The sequence below is a fragment of the Aquarana catesbeiana genome, linkage group LG05 (assembly GCF_042186555.1).
Source record: "Aquarana catesbeiana isolate 2022-GZ linkage group LG05, ASM4218655v1, whole genome shotgun sequence".
NCBI classification, from domain to species: domain Eukaryota; kingdom Metazoa; phylum Chordata; class Amphibia; order Anura; family Ranidae; genus Aquarana; species Aquarana catesbeiana.
In genome coordinates, this window is record NC_133328.1 from 574,490,223 (window position 1) to 574,506,787 (window position 16,565).

General features: G+C 43.6%; 1 protein-coding gene across 1 annotated transcript in view; it reads left to right on the plus strand.

The window, feature by feature from the left end:
• The window catches only part of MATN2 (matrilin 2), a 178,402-nt gene extending 162,214 nt beyond the window's left edge, over positions 1 to 16,188 (plus strand). The window contains exons 16-18 of the mRNA XM_073632018.1: positions 2,475 to 2,558; positions 8,448 to 8,534; positions 15,817 to 16,188. Coding sequence (XP_073488119.1) covers positions 2,475 to 2,558; positions 8,448 to 8,534; positions 15,817 to 15,872 — 227 coding nt within the window. The 3' untranslated portion in view covers positions 15,873 to 16,188. The remainder of the gene's footprint in view (positions 1 to 2,474; positions 2,559 to 8,447; positions 8,535 to 15,816) is intronic.
• The last annotated feature ends 377 nt before the right edge of the window (positions 16,189 to 16,565 follow it).

Sequence of the window (16,565 nt, forward strand, 5' to 3'; positions counted from 1 at the left end):
AGTAGTAAACGTCCTTGTAAACATTGGTTACAGTTTAAGGGTATGTTTGGATGCGGACAGAATGGTTGTCCTTGCTGTCCACATATCCTTAAAGGAGACATAGTTCAAGCTACTGCCACTAAGTTTATCTACAGTGCCTTGAAAAAATATTCATACCCCTTGAGATTTTCCACATTTTGTCATGTTACAACCAAAAACTTAAATGTATTTTATGTGATAGACCAATACAAAGTGGCACATCATTGTAAAATGGAAGGAAAATGATAAATGGTTTTAATTTTTTTTACAAATATGTGAAAAGTGTGGCGTACATTTGTATTCAGCCCCCCTAGGTCAATACTTCGTAGAACCACGTTTCTCTGCAATTACAGCTGCAAGTCTTTTTGGGGATGTCTCTACCAGATTTTCACATCTACAGAGTGAAATTTGTGCCCATTCTTCTTTGCAAAATAGCTCAAGCTCTGTCAGATTGGATGGAGAGCATCTGTGAACAGCAATTTTAAAGTCTTTCCACAGATTCTCAATTGGATTCAGGTCTGGACTTTGGCTGGGCCAACACATGAATATGCTTTGATCTAAACCATTCCATTGTAGCTCTGGCTGTATGTTTAGGGGCGTTGTTCTGCTGGAAGGTGAACTTTCGCCCCAGTCTCAAGCCTTTTGCAGATTCTTCTAAGATTGCCCTGTATTTGGCTCTTTTCATCTTTCCATCAACTCTGACCAGCTTCCCTGTCCCTGCTGAAAAAAAGTATCCCCACAACATGATGCTGCCACCACCATGTTTCACGGTGGGGATGGTGTGTTCAGGGTGATGTGCAGTGTTGGTATTCCACCACACATAGCGTTTTGCTTTTAGGCCAAAAAGTTAAATTTTGGTCTCATCTGACCAGAGCACCTTCTTCCACATGTTTGCTGTGTCTCCCACATGGATTCTCGCAAACTACAAACAAGACTTGTTATGGCTTTCTTTCAACAATAGCTTTCTTCTTGCCACTCTTTCATAAAGGCCAGATTTGTGGAGTACACGACTAATAATTGTCCTGTGGACAGATTCTAACACCTGAGTTGTGGATCTCTGCAGCTCCTCCAGAGTTACCATGGGCCTCTTGGCTGCTTGGTGGACGGCCATGTCTTGGTAGGTTTGTAGTTGTGCCATACTCTTTCCATTTCCAGATGATGGATTGAACAGTGCTTCATGAGATGTTCAAAGCTTGGGGTATTTTTTTTATAACCTAACCTTGCTTTAAACTTCTCCACACCTTTATCCCTGACCTGTCTGGTGTGTTCCTTGGCCTTCATGATGCTGTTTGTTCACTAAGGTTCTCTAACAAACCTCTGAGAGCTTCACAGAACAGGTGGACTCTTTACTAATTAGGTGACTTCTAAAGGCAATTGGTTCCACTTGATTTTAGTTAGGGGTATCAGAGTAAAGGGGGCTGAATACAAATGCACGCCACACTTTTCACATATTTATTTGTAAAGAAAATTGAAAACCATTTATCATTTTCCTTCGACTTCACAATTATGTGCCACTTTGTGTGAGTCTATCAGATAAAATCCCAATACAATACATTTATGTTTTTGGTTGTAACATGACAAAATGTGGAAAATGTCAAAGGGTATGAATACTTTTTCAAGGCACTTGTTTGTTCACTTAACAAGCTCTGTATTTGGGAATAAGTGATTACTCAGACACATCACCGCTGGATTATAAACTGTCACATATTTTGAAAGCTATTCATTTGCACCTTTTAGATGGACTGCACTATATGCACTTTAAATGTTTACAGCACAGTGTATGAATTGTATATGATTTTATGATACACACAATACAGAGTTTGCGCTACTTCATTCTTTACTACAACATTGTCTATACTGGTGGGAACACAGTTATGCCCCTTACACACGATCGGATTTTCCGACGGAAAATGTGTGATAGGACCTTGTTGTCGGAAATTCCGACCGTGTGTAGGCTCCATCACACATTTTTCATCGGATTTTCGGACACACAAAGTTTGAGAGCAGGATATAAAATTTTCCGACAACAAAATCCGTTGTCGGAAATTCCGATCGTGTGTACACAAATCCGACGGACAAAGTGCCACGCATGCTCAGAATAAATAAAGAGATGAAAGCTATTGGCCACTGCCCCGTTTATAGTCCCGACGTACGTGTTTTACGTCACCGCGTTTAGAACAATCGGATTTTCCGACAACTTTGTGTGACCGTGTGTATGCAAGACAAGTTTGAGCCAACATCCGTCGGAAAAAATCCTAGGATTTTGTTGTTGGAATGTCCGAACAAAGTCCGACCGTGTGTACGGGGCATAAGAGGTTGCAGAAACTCGCTTATACTATGTTTTATGTTTATTGTGGTTTTATTTGATACCTATTTTTTATTTTCACGAGGATTCATTTATTTGGAGCATTATATTATCACAGCGCAGAGGTACACACTTACCTTTTATCTTTCAGAATTAACTTCTGAGTTCAAAGAGAATGGTGAAATCACAGTCTCCTGCTCCATGTCTGCCTTAAAATTCACTACACAAGCAGAAGGTAAGATTCCATGTACTTGTATTTTATTTTATTGTAGTCCGTATTTTATTTATCAGTATGGTGGATGCAGCTTAACCACTTGAAGACCGGGCCCTTTTCTGACATTTGTTGCTTACAAGATAAAATCTGTATTTTTTGCTAGAAAATTACTTGGAACCCCCAAACATTATATATATATATATATATATATTTAGCAAAGACCCCAGAATAAAATGGCGGTCCTTGCAATATTTTATGTCACACTGTATTTGCACAGTGGTCTTTCAAACGAAAAAATACACTTTAATGAATTAAAAAAAAAAAAAAAAGAGTAAAGTTATGTAGCACTGACCCCCTAAGGGGCTGGTGGTAATTACCGGTAATTGGGCCTGCACTCTGCCTCTCAACCCCAGGAAATTTGCCTTGACCCCTTAGGCATAACTGTATAGTTATGTAGTGTGATACACAAAAACAGCAGAACAACCCAGCAATAGTAATATATATTGTACCTTTACCGTTACCTGGTTATCCGTCACTCCGCCTGCTATATATAAATAGATGTCTCACACCATTTGTATTTTAACACACAGTAATTTTACTGTAAACTGGTTTAAGATATAAAATACAATATTGATTCTGATACACGAAGTTAAAACAATAATAATCAAGGTGCATGTAAATGTTCAGACTCAAAGATCACCTGAATAACGCATGCGGGTGTCTCTCAAAGTGGGACTGATGCTCAGGGTGGTAAAACCTTGACACTGGGCGCTTTCCCACTTCCCAATGCAGCCACACAAACACACTCCTAACCTGCAGTACACTATCCAGTACAGTGGAACCTCAGATTACGAGCATAATCTGTTCCAGGAGTATGCTCGTAATCCAATGTACTCGCATATCAAAGCGAGTTTTTCCCATTGTAGTCAATGGAAACAAAAATAATTTGTTCCGCATTGACTTCAATGGGATGCAATACCGCATGCGGCCAGAGGCGGGGGGCGCCAGAGAGCCTCGGAAACGGCCGAAAAGGCCCAAGGGACACTTCGGCGGACCTCGGCAATCCTCGGAAAGGCTCCGTTCACGGGCCTTTCCGAGGTTTGCCGAGGTCAGCCGAACTGTCCTTGGGCCTTTCCGTGCATTTTCAAACGGCGCCGAGCGGCTCTGCTTGGCTCCGGCGCCCCCAATCTCAGGCCAAAAGCGGTACTGCACACCGGTTTTGGCCTGAATTCTGCTCGTTTTGCGAGACAACACTCGTTAACCGCGTTACTCGCAAATCGAGTTTCCACTGTACTAGATAACGGGACAATACAGTACATATACTCAAGGGCACCCCCTAGATTGCACTGCAGTCCTCAAGCGTGTGTAAGAGAAGTAATAAGCGCTTTATAGCGAATGGTAAAGTCTTTGATCTTCTTTCTTCAGCTAGCCTTATTATACTGCAGTATTTCTAATCCAGTGAATAACCAAATGTTAAAAGAAGATAAGGGTGGTAAGTGAACTATGAACTTGGTTGTGTGAAACACGTGCAAACTTCTTCTTCTATGAAAAGTGCAACCGAACACACTATATTATGTGAATAATAAACTTTGAGGCCTGGTAGGACACAGTCTATAACAGTGAGATCACTCTGTAGAACTACAAGTCCTCCGGACTGGTCTGCAAAGTGGCAAAGTAATATATAAATCTCGGGCTTCAACTCCGCTCCGCAGCAAGCAGGCCGCAGCTCTTCCGATCACACTCGCGCAGATCCCTGCAGGCAGGTCTCACGTCCCGGGAAGAAGAGAGCGAAGCATGGCCGTGCTATCCCTTTTGTAGGCCTACCCAGCAGGCTGTTCTGTCCCTGGCATTATGGGTAGGTGAACAGGGCATCGTGGGTAAGTAGCTTCCAGCCTAGTTAAACAGATGAGTCACTTCCTCTAGGCTTCACAGTATAATACATAGTAGTTGCGGCCACTAGAGGAAGCCATCCCCTTAAGGAATAATTTGAGGAATACATACCATCCAGTACAAGGATGCTGGTAAACCCCTGCGTTACAGTTAGAACAAATTTTTTTGTACAATGTGAAAGATGATGTTACGCCGAGTAAATAGATACCTAACATGTCATGCTTTAAATTGCGCACACCCGTGGAATGACGCCAAACTACGGTACTTAAAAATAATTTTTTTATTATTATTATTTGTATTTATTTTACATTGTCCCTTTACATTTTTTTTTTTGATCACTTTTATTGCTGTCACAAGGAATATAAACATCCCTTGTGACAGTAATAGGCAGTCTCCTCTCCTGAAGGTATTCCAAACGCCAAGATCTGTGTTTTTGAATACTTTCGATTTTTGAAAACTGGCGCCGTCAGCTCCTGAGTAAACTGAAAGTGACGTTGTGACATCTGAGACCCGATCAAAGCTAGGGGTGCAACAGATCAAAAAACTCACGGTTCGGATCGTTCCTCGGATCAGGAGTCACGGTTCGGATCTTTTTGGGATCAACAAAAAGAAAAAATCTCCCCCACTGTAATATACACAATCTCCCTATTGGCAGAGTGTGGCAGAGTATTGGCAGGTATATTGGCAGGGTATATTGGCGGGGTATATTGGCAGGGTATTGGCGGGTATATTGGCAGGGTATTGGCAGAGTATTGGCAGGGTATTGGCAGAGTATTGGCAGAGTATTGGCAGGGTATTGGCAGAGTATTGGCATGGTATGGCAGACTATTGCAGAGTATTGCAGCAGGGCATTGCAGAGTATTGCAGCAGGGCATTGCAGAGTATTGCAACAGGGCATTGCAGAGTATTGCAGCTGGGCATTGTAGAGTATTGGCAGGGCATTGCAGAGTATTGGCAGGGCATTGCTGCCATCCGATCTCTCCCCTCCACTGTACAGATCAGTACACAGAGGGGAGAGAGGAACCGGCGTCATGACATGACGCCGGTTTGTTACAAGTGATCGCTCCGTCATTTGACGGAGCGATCACGTGCTAAACGGCCGCCGGGTGTACCAAGATGGCCGCCGCTCCGGAGCTAGGCCGAAGCTGCGGCCTTTCCTATGGCCGAGGCCACAGAGCGCTCCGTGGATCACGGGTGTCCCGATCCGCGGAGGTTGATCCGTACGGGTCACGGATCGATGACGATCCGTTGCACCCCTAATCAAAGCTGATTTTGGCTTTGTTCCAGTCTCCGGGCCAGCCGTCGGACGTGTCGGTTGGTCGATTGGGTCTCCCAGTGGGATGTTTGGGCTTAAGGCCAAATAATTCAATTTTAGTCTCATCTGACCATAACACCTTTTTCCATGTGACCTCAGAGTCTTCAAGGTGCGTTTTGGCAAAGTTCACTGATGACTGCATGTGGCCTTTCTTGAGTGGCTTGTTTCATACAACCTTCCCATACAAGCACACAATGACCACTCTTTGCCATAAATTCCTGCAACTGCTTCAGGAGTTGCTGTAGGCTTCTTGGTAGCCTCTCTGACCAGTTTCCTTCTTGCTCTTTCATCCAGTTTGGAGCAAAGTCCTGATCCAGGGAGGGTCTGGGTTGTACCAAATACCTTCCACTTCCAAATAATAGACCTCAGTGTGCTTCTAGGCATTGATAAAGCCTTTAAAACGTTTTTGTATCTGCCTCCTGATTTGTGCCTGTCCACAACTTCATCCCAGAGATCTTTTGACAGTGCCTTACCACCCATAGTTGATTGTTTGCTTCAGTTGCACTACCAGGGACTAAAAGGCTCCAGGAAAGCTCTTTTCATGCTGAGCTAATCAAAGCTGATCACAGTTGAAAGTCAAATGGCTTTGTACGCCATTTAGAAGGTGATTAGTTACACCTGATAGAGTTTATACCGTATATACTCGAGTATATATATTTTTTTGTGCTTAAAGTGCCCCCCTAGACAAGCACTTTTCTGCAGCAAAAAATTTCATTTTCCGAACCGACTTTGGGGCCCCGTATCTCGGTTCGGAAAATGTCATTCTCTGCTGCAGAAAAGTGCTTGACATTTTCTGAACCGACTTTGGGGCCACTAGGTGCTAGGAACCCCAAATTTGGTGTGCAAACCCAGTGGAACTGGTACCATAACATATCCAAAGCTGAGGTTCCTAGGACCAAGTGGCCCCGAAATACGGGGCCCCAAAGCCAGTTCGGAAAATGTCATTCTCTGCTGCAGAAAAGTGCTTGACATTTTCTGAACCGATTTTTGGGGCCCTATATCTCGGGGACACTCGGTGCTAGAAACCCCAGCTTTATTTTATGGTGCTAGTTCCACTGAGTTTGCACACCAAATTTGGGGTTCCTAGCACTAAGTGGCCCCGAGATACGGGGCCCCAAAGTCGGTCAACTGTGTCCATCTGCAGCAATGTCATTTCGGGACCATTTGGGTTCAGAGACCCCAAATTTTGGCTGCAGCTAGGGGGCATCAAGGAACCCTTAACTACCGAGTTTGAAGTTCGGGGGACCTATGGCTGCAAATGGGCACAGTGAGGCATGCAAATGGGCACAGTGAGGCTGCAAATGGGCATTGTTGACCCTCTTTTCCACTTACAGTAGCTGTGCATTTCTCACCCTCGTCTTATACTCGGGTCACTAAGTTTTTCCCATTTTTTTGTGGTAAATTAGGGCCTCGACTTATACTCGGAACGACTTATACTCGAGTATATACGGTAAGTCATTTTTAGGAGGGGGGGTGATCCTTTTTCCAATTCAGTGATTCTGTTTTTGATTTTTTTTTTCTGACATGTTTGTGTTATATAGCTTTCACTTGGATGTTATAATTTGCTCTGAGTAAATACTGCTGGATAAAAAAAAAAAACCGTGGCTGTTTTCATTTCAGGCTGCAAAGCAACAAAATGTGACTATTTTAACCGCTTGCTGACCAGTGCACGCTGATGTACGCCTGCAAAATGGCACTGGCAGGCAAAAGAGCGAACGGGTACATCCCCTTTAAGAAGAGGTGTCGCGAGCACGTGCTTCCGCCGCGGTCTTCGTGAGAGGAAGAACGGGGAGATGATTATGTAAACAAAGCATTCCCCGTTCTGCCTAGTGACAGGACAGTGATCTACTGCTCTCTGTGATCGAGAGCAGTGATCACTGTCCTGTGTGTTGAAGCCCCTCCCCCCCACAGTTAGAATCACTCCCTAGGACACACTGAACCCCTTCACTGCCAGTGTCATTTACACAGTAATCAATGCATTTTTAATCACATTGATCGCTGTATAAATGACAATGGTCCCAAAAATGTGTCAAAAATTTCCGATGTGTCCGCCATAATGTCGCAGTCCCGATAAAAATCGCAGATCACCGCCATTACTAATAAAAAACAAATTAAAAATAAAAATGCCATAAAACTATCCCCTATTTTGTAGACGCTATAAATTTTGCGCAAACCAATCAATATACGCTGTTTGCGATTTTTTTTTTTACCAAAGATATGTAGAAGAATACATATCGGCCTAAACTGAGGAAAAAAAATTTTTTTTTATATTTATTTTTGGGGATATTTATTATAGCAAAAAGTAAAAAATACTGACGCTCTTTTTTTTTTTTGTTTATAGCGCAAAACATAAAAACTGCAGAGGTGATCAAATACCACCAAAAGAAAGGTCTATTTGTGGGAAAAAAGGACATGGATTTTGTTTGGGTACAACGCCGCACGACCGCGTTATTGTCAGTTAAAGTGACGCAGTGCCGAATCGCAAAAAACACTATGGTCTTTGGGCAGCCAAATGGTCCGGGGCTGAAGTGGTTAAAGGGGGTGATTGTTTTCTATACTGACTTTATCTATTGTAAATGAGCGGGCATGTGATTGAATAGGGGCCAATTAATTGTTCTGGCACAGCACCCTACTGTACATTTTGCAGATTTTATGTTGATGAATTCAATTTTATATATGTTGTCTTTTACCTTTTATTGTCCTAGATATATCTGAGGAGCAGTGCCAGTGTAAGAATATAATGGAATTTCAAAACAACGCAAACGAAGAACTCAAGCGGCTAAGTCATCAATATATCCTTTCACAAAGGGCCCATTCGCACTTGTTTGTTCCCATGTATTGTGTTAATACGCACTAATGTACATTGCCTCCGAGCAGCCCATTCATTCTGTGCACAGGAGTGGACCACAAAATGTACGCGTAGCTTTTCTTCTGGTACACTGCACCACAAAGCACAGGAGTGCATTACAGTGCAAAAACACATGCCTGTTGCCCTGCCCCACGAGCACGTTTGCCTAAGGTGATTGTAAACGATCACCTTGTAAAATAAAACCCATTCAGTTTAAAATAGAAATAAAAGCCAAAACATTTTTTGTATAGATATAAAAAACATTATAAATACCTTTTTTTTTCCCCTTTTTTATAAGTGATCACATTCTCTCTGTTCTCTGCTGCATAAGAGCTGAAGGAGGAGGAGAAGCAGCAACACACTGATCTTCCCAGTGAATGGCTGTGCAGCGGGGGCGTGTCAGGACAAGTCTGATCATTGGAGGACAGCAGGCTGAGTTCTCAGCATAGCTAGAGAAACTGACCAGGGTGTACTTTTCTGCTTAGTGTGGTCAGTTTTTAATAGAAAAGCAGAGGGACTGACAGGAACACCAAGGATTTCCCATAAAGAAAGCAATACAAAAAGAGCAGGATACTTTCTCATACAAGTACCTGGTACAGAATGCGCATATCAGGAAGTGTTGGGGCAACAAACACTTTAAGACTAAGTTTACAGTTTAGGCAGACCTTGCCTTCAGAAGACCTGCAATGGTATTGCCTTCACACCAACTGTTTTAACCCTGTAAAGCCAGCAGCACCCCTCCACAACAGTGTGCCAACCCCATTAATTTGAGTGGGTCATGTTTGGCGGCGGTCCTGCCCGCTGATTGCAACAGGAGGTATCATTTTTGCCACGGCATGTGTACAACCCCATCTGGCTGTATGCAGCTTAACCACTTGCTGACCAGCAGTCTTCATTATACGGTGGCAGGAAGGCTAGTTCCCATGAATCACCGCATCTGTACGTCGGCTTTAGGAGCCATAGCAGGCGCGCATGCGCCAGCTGCACGGCGGGGGACCCGATGCGCAAGGTCGGTGGCTGTGATGTCCGCCGGCCACTCGCGTTCACGGGCACGAAAGCCACACATACAAATCCCCGTTCTGACGGGAGAAGAGACAGATCTGCTGTTCCTAGTAATTAGGAACAGCGATCTGCCTCCTCCTCCAGTCAGTCACATCCCCCCTACAGTTAGAAACACACGAGGGAACACATTTAACCCCTTGATCGCCCCCCTAGCGTTAAACCCTTCCCTGCCAGTGACATTTACACAGTAATCAGTGCATTTTTATAGCAAAAAAACGTTTGTGCAAACCAATCAATATACGCTTATTGCGATTTTTTTTTTTTTTACCAAAAACGTGTAGAAGAATACATATTGGCCTAAACTAATGAAGAAATAAGTTTTTTTTTAAAAATTTTTGGGATATTTATTATAGCAAGAAGTAAAATATATTGTTTTTTTCAAAATTGTCGCTCTTTTTTTGTTTATAGCACAAAAAATAAAAAAACGCAGAGGTGATCAAATACCAACAAAAGGAAGCTCTATTTGTGGGAAAAAAGGACGTCAATTTTGTTTGGGTGCAATGTCGCACGACTGTACAATTGTCAGTTAAATCGACGCAGAGCGTGTCGCAAAAAATGCTCTGGTCTTTGAGCAGCCAAATTTTCCGGGGCTGAAGTGGTTAACCCATTCCCGCCGACCGTACGCAGATGTGCGGCCTCAGGCCTCATCCCGGTACTGTTTTTTAGAGCCGCCGATCAGCTTTCTCAAAGCCGCTCGGCTGTTATACCGGAGGAGCAGGAGGGGACGTTCCCCCCTCCCGCCGCTCTCAACGGGCCTCCCCATCCACCGGGAGACCCGATCAACAATCCGCCGCCTCCGGCGGCTAGCCACAGACTCCTGAATGTAAACACAGAAGCAACGGCATGACGTCACTTCCCGTTTACTCGGCTGCCAATGGCGCCGGTTTTAAAAAATATACAGTATTCACAATCGCCGAAAACGGCGATCTGAATACTTTGAAGTGCAAAGGAGGGATCGGGGGTCTTTTAGACCCCCGATCCCTCCATAAAGAGTACCTGTCACCACCTATTACTGTCACAAGGGAAAAATACTCACTATACCTCTCAGCAAATAGCTTGGGGTGTCTACTTTCCACAATAGGGTCATTTGGGGGGGGTTTGTGCCACCTGGGCATTCCATGGCCTCCGAAACTGTGATAGGCAGTGAAGAGTGAAATCAAAAATTTACGCCCTTAGAAATCCTGAAGGCGGTGCTTGGTTTTCGGGGTCCCGTACGTGGCTAGGCTCCCAAAAAGTCTCACACGTGGTATCCCCGTACTCAGGAGAAGCAACAGAATGTATTTTGGGGTGTAATTTCACATATTCCCGTGGCATGTTTGAGCAATATATCATTTAGTGACAACTTTGTGCAAAGAAAAAAAAAAATTTGTCTTTTTCCCACAACTTGTGTCACAATATAAAATATTCCATGGACTCGACATGCCTCTCAGCAAATAGCTTGGGGTGTCTACTTTCCAAAATGGGGTCATTGGGGGGGGTTTGAACTGTCCTGGCATTTTATGCACAACATTTAGAAGCTTATGTCACACATCACTCACTCTTCTAACCACTTGAAGACAAAGCCCTTTCTGACACTTTTTGTTTACATGAAAAAATAATTTTTTTTTGCAAGAAAATTACTTTGAACCCCCAAACATTATATATTTTTTAAAGCAAATGCCCTACAGATTAAAATGGTGGGTGTTTCATTTTTTTTTTCACACATTATTTGCGCAGCGATTTTTCAAACGCATTTTTTTGGGAAAAAACACACTTTTTTTAAATTTTAATGCACTAAAACACACTATATTGCCCAAATGTTTGATGAAATAAAAAAGATGATCTTAGGCCGAGTACATGGACACCAAACATGACATGCTTTAAAATTGCGCACAAACGTGCAGTGGCGACAAACTAAATACATTTTTAAAAGCCTTTAAAAGCCTTTACAGGTTACCACTTTAGATTTACAGAGGAGGTCTACTGCTAAAATTACTACCCTCGATCTGACCTTCGCGGTGATACCTCACATGCATGGTGCAATTGCTGTTTACATTTGACGCCAGACCAACGCTTGCGTTCGCCTTAGCACGAGAGCAGGGGGGGACAGGGGTGCTTTTTCTTTTTTTTTTTTTTTTCTTTATTATTTTTTTGCTTTTTTGTCTTATTTTTAAACTGTTCCTTTCATTTTTTTTTTTAATCATTTTTATTGTTATCTCAGGGAATGTAAATATCCCCTATGATAGCAATAGGTAGTGACAGGTACTCTTTTTTGAAAAAATTGGGGTCTATTAGACCCTAGATCTCTCCTCTGCCCTCAAAGCTTCTGACCACACCAAGATCGGTGTGATAAAATGCTTTCCCAATTTCCCAATGGCGCTGTTTACATCCGGCGAAATCTAAGTCATAAAATGCTCGTAGCTTCCGGTTTCTTAGGCCATAGAGATGTTTGGAGCCACTCTGGTCTCTGATCAGCTCTATGGTCAGCTGGCTGAATCACCGGCTGCATTCTCAGGTTCCCTGTTGAGACAGGAGAGCCAGAGAAAAACACGGAAGACGGTGGGGGGGGGGGCATTCCCTCCCACTGTTTGTAAAAGCAGTCTAAAGGCTAATTAGCCGCTAGGATTGCTTTTACATGAAAGCCGACCGCTGGCTGAAAAGAATGATACCTAAACCTGCAGGCATCATTCTGGAATAACCACTCAAAGTCGTGAATTGCATACCTGAAGACAAAAAAATGGTTAACAATAAAACACACACGGGACGGATCCGTTTTGATCCGCCCCGTGTTTATCCGCTGCTCAGCGGGGATCGCTCCGCTTTCCCCAGCTGAGCAGGCAGATGACAGGACGGGACCCGCACACTGTGCAGGGACCGCCCTGTCAGATCTCCGCTCTCCCCTATGGGGGATCGGAGGAACACGGACCGTCTGTCCGTGTTCCTCCGATCCGCTCTGCAGACGGATAGAAAAATAGGATTTTCTTCCGTCCGCAGAATCGGACGAGAGCGGAGGCGGACGACATCGGGTGTTAGCGGATACACATCCGCTGACACCCGCTATCCCATAGGGATGCATGTATGTCCGTATTTCATCCGAAAACGGATGGATGAAATACGGACATACTGTCCGCATGTGTGAAAGGGGCCTTAACGGTAAAGTATAAAAAATTGCATACCTGAAAAGCAAACATGATAAAACATAATAACAATAAAACATTGCAGAATAGAATACAGTAAAAAAGAGCAGAACAATAGAGAGAGAGAGAACAATAAAACGACAACTATTTTTTTTTTGTTTTTTTGTTTTTTTTTTTACACTTTTTTTTGTAACTGTAACTTTTATAACTGTAACCGGTTCCAGGTTCGGGTCTCTCAAAATGCGATGGCATCTTGGGAGACCCTGTGAAAGTGCGCCTAGTCTGTGCAATGCTGTACCCTACGCTAATACTCAACTAATGAATGGTAGCGTTCAAAACGTTCACCAATGCAAAGACCAGGATTGTCAGGACAGGAGGGACAATAATAGAGGGTGTCATGCCTATATTCGCGCTTGCTGCAGACACGACATCTTTTTTGGGGGGGTTCGTTGGGTAGGGGTACTCGGGAGGACATAAAGAAAATGCCTCTCATGCAGCTGACTGCATTTGGTTGGGGATGTGAATGGGGAAGTACGGGCGCTGCAGAAGTGGTGGGTTCCCAATTATTAGGATTGGGGAATGCAGCAGGAAGGGCACTATGGGCACGACGGGCCTGTGTTTGTCTTTTTCTTGGTGGCAGCAGGACACTACTTGTGCTTGCCACCTCACCAGCTTGAACTGCACTTATGGGACTCGCCACGTCACCAAGTGTTACTGCAGTGCTGGTTTGACTACGACCGGGGTGTACTAGGCCGCTGGTGCTTGCCACTTCACCAAAACGCTACCAAAAAAACTGTTAGCGATCGCAGGGATCAGGCCTGACTCTGCGAACGCTGCAGTTATGCGTTTAGTGTTTTGTAAGTGACAGTGATCGATCGATACTGCACTTGGGAGGGCTGGGCTGGGCAGAGGGGCAAAACGCAGGTGCTAGCAGGTATCTGGGCTGATCCCGCTAACACTGCGTTTTTGGGAACCCTAAACTGCTGGGGATGCTAGTATAGATCTGATCGGATCAGATATTGATCTGTTCAGAAACTATACCACTAAGGGAGGTGTACGGTGCGTGCGTGGGTGTTAGCGCTACTGGCACTAACCTGACGCTGCTTGGGGCTGGTGCTTGCCAGTTCACCAAAACGCTACAAAAAAAAACTGTTAGCGATCGCAGGGATCAGGACTGACTCTGCGAACGCTGCAGTTATGCGTTTAGTGTTTTGTTCAGATATTGATCCGTTCAGATACTATACCACTAAGGGAGGCGTATGCTGCGTGCGTGGGTGTTAGCGGTACTGGCGCTAACCTGACGCTGCCTGGGGCGACGCATATCACCGCCGGGCGATCAGGGTACTAAATCTTTATTCGGTAATAAACGGCGGGTGCCCTGACACTATAAAAAATTAACTAACCAGCGTCACCCGTAAAAGTTATATGGTGATCAGTGGTGAAAGGGTTAACAAGGGGCAATCAAGGGGTTAAAACCTTTATTAGGTAGTATATGGGGGTCCCTGTGGCTATAAAACGCTGACGGCGAACCTAAATATTTACCTCCCTAACTATCGTCACCAGTGACACTAACACAGTGATCAGAAAAATTATCGCTTAGCGACACTGGCGACGGGGGGTGATCAAGGGGTTAAAACTTTATTAGGGGGGGTTAGGGGGGTACCCTAGACCTAAAGGGGGCTAATACTAACTGCCCTACCACACTAACTGTCACAAACTGACACCAATGCAGTAATCAGAAAAAAAAAAAACTGCTTGATGTCAGTGTGACGGGGGGGTGATTAGGGGGTGATCAGGGGGGGGGTGATGGGGGGTGTTTTGTGTGCCTGGCATGTTCTACTGTGATGTGTAGTGTTGTGCACTCACATTGAAGTCTTCTCTCCTCGGCGCCGGAACAGAAAATACAGAGCCGAGGAGAGATGACATCATTTCCTCTGCCTCTATTTACTATGCAGAGGCAGAGGAAGAATCTGATTGGCCGGGAGAGCGATCGCGAGGGGGGGGGCCACGAATGGATGGCCTCCCCCTCACCTCTCATCGCTCCTGGACAGAAGCCGACCGCCTCGGGCACCGGGGGGGGGACCCCCCGCCCGCTGGAGACAGATCACGTGCAGGTACGTGATTCTGCCTGCCCATGCCATTCTACTGATGTATATCGGCGTGAGGCGGTCGGCAAGTGGGTAAAGTGCCCCTGTCCCCGCGAGCTCGCGCAGCAAAGAAAACGTATACAGAAGTCGCGCCCGCATATGTAAACAGTGTTTAAATCACACATGTGAGATATCGCCGCGATCGTCAGAGTGAGAGCAATAATTCTAGCACTAGACCTCCTCTGTAACTCTTACCTGGTAACCATAAAAAAATTTAAAGCGTCGCCTATGGAGATTTTAAGGTACCGTAGTTTGTCGCCATTCCATGAGTGCGTGCAATTATAAAGCGTGACATGTTTGGTATCTATTTACTCGGCGTAACATCATCTTTCACATTATACAAAAAAAATTGGGCTAACTTTACTGTTTTTTTTTTTTTAAATCCATGAAAGTGTCCTTTTTCCCAAAAAGTTGCGTTTAAAACACCGCTGCATAAATACCGTGTGACATAAAATATTGCAACAATCGCCATTTTATTCTCTAGATTCTCCGCTAAAATTATATATAAATATATATATATATATATATATATAATGTTTGGGGGTTCTAAGTAAATTTTCTAGCAAAAAATACGGATTTTAACTTGGTAAACACCAAATCAAAAATAGGCTTAGTCATGAAAGGGTTAAGGAGATTTTCTGTTGAATTTTCCATTCAACCTATCACATTCGTTATGGAGATTGGGAACCTCTCATAATGGCACAGCAGGTGCACAAACCCAGGAACTAAGGTGCAGAGATCTAACCAGTAGAGTCCACATAAGAAAGACATTGTGAGTTGGTGTAATTCTACAGCATCCACCAAAAACTGAATTGTCAATTTTAGGTGGACTGGCCCTTTAACCCACACAAATGTAGATTTATTCCTGTATGTATTATTTGCTCCCTTGACATAAACTTACTAGAGCAGATGACAAGGCGAATGGAGATTTTGGAGAACCGCGTGGGGGAAAGATAACAGACTTGGATTTCCCCTGAGCTCACTGAAAACGTAGCACAAGGAATCTTCATAAAGAAGAAATGCCACGCTCTGAACAATCAAAAATTTATTTTATTTATATTTTTTTTTTGTTTCAGTCTACAAAGAATATACAGAAAAAGTATTTTGTGCCAATTCTATAAATGAGAATTTTCTATGTGAATTTCTATGGGACACAAGAGGGACACACACAAAACATTTTTATGGACCAAGTCTAGTTTTGTCATTTAAAATTTTCAAGCTCGTCACCTCCTTTTATAAAATATAAATATTAAATTGTGTAATGTTTGTTAAACTGTGTCTGTGTATAAATCATTTAACTATGCTTGTTGTAAGCTGAGATATTAAAACCCAAAACTTTTTTGCTAGTGGCTAAAGGGTCACATTTATTGTCACTGCCTGTATCCAGATTGGGGGGATTTCCTCTTACAACCCCAATTCTAAAACAGTTGGAAAAAATACATAAAAACAGAATGCAATTATTTGCAAATCTCATAAACCCATATTTTATTCACAACAGAAAATTAAAAAAAAAAACATATCAAATGTTTAAACTGAGAAAAAGTACAATTGTAACCACTTTAAGACCGCAAATATACTGCAGCAGGGCGGCTCTATTGCGCGAAACAACATACCTGTACGTCGTTTCATGCAATAGATACTGTGGGCCCG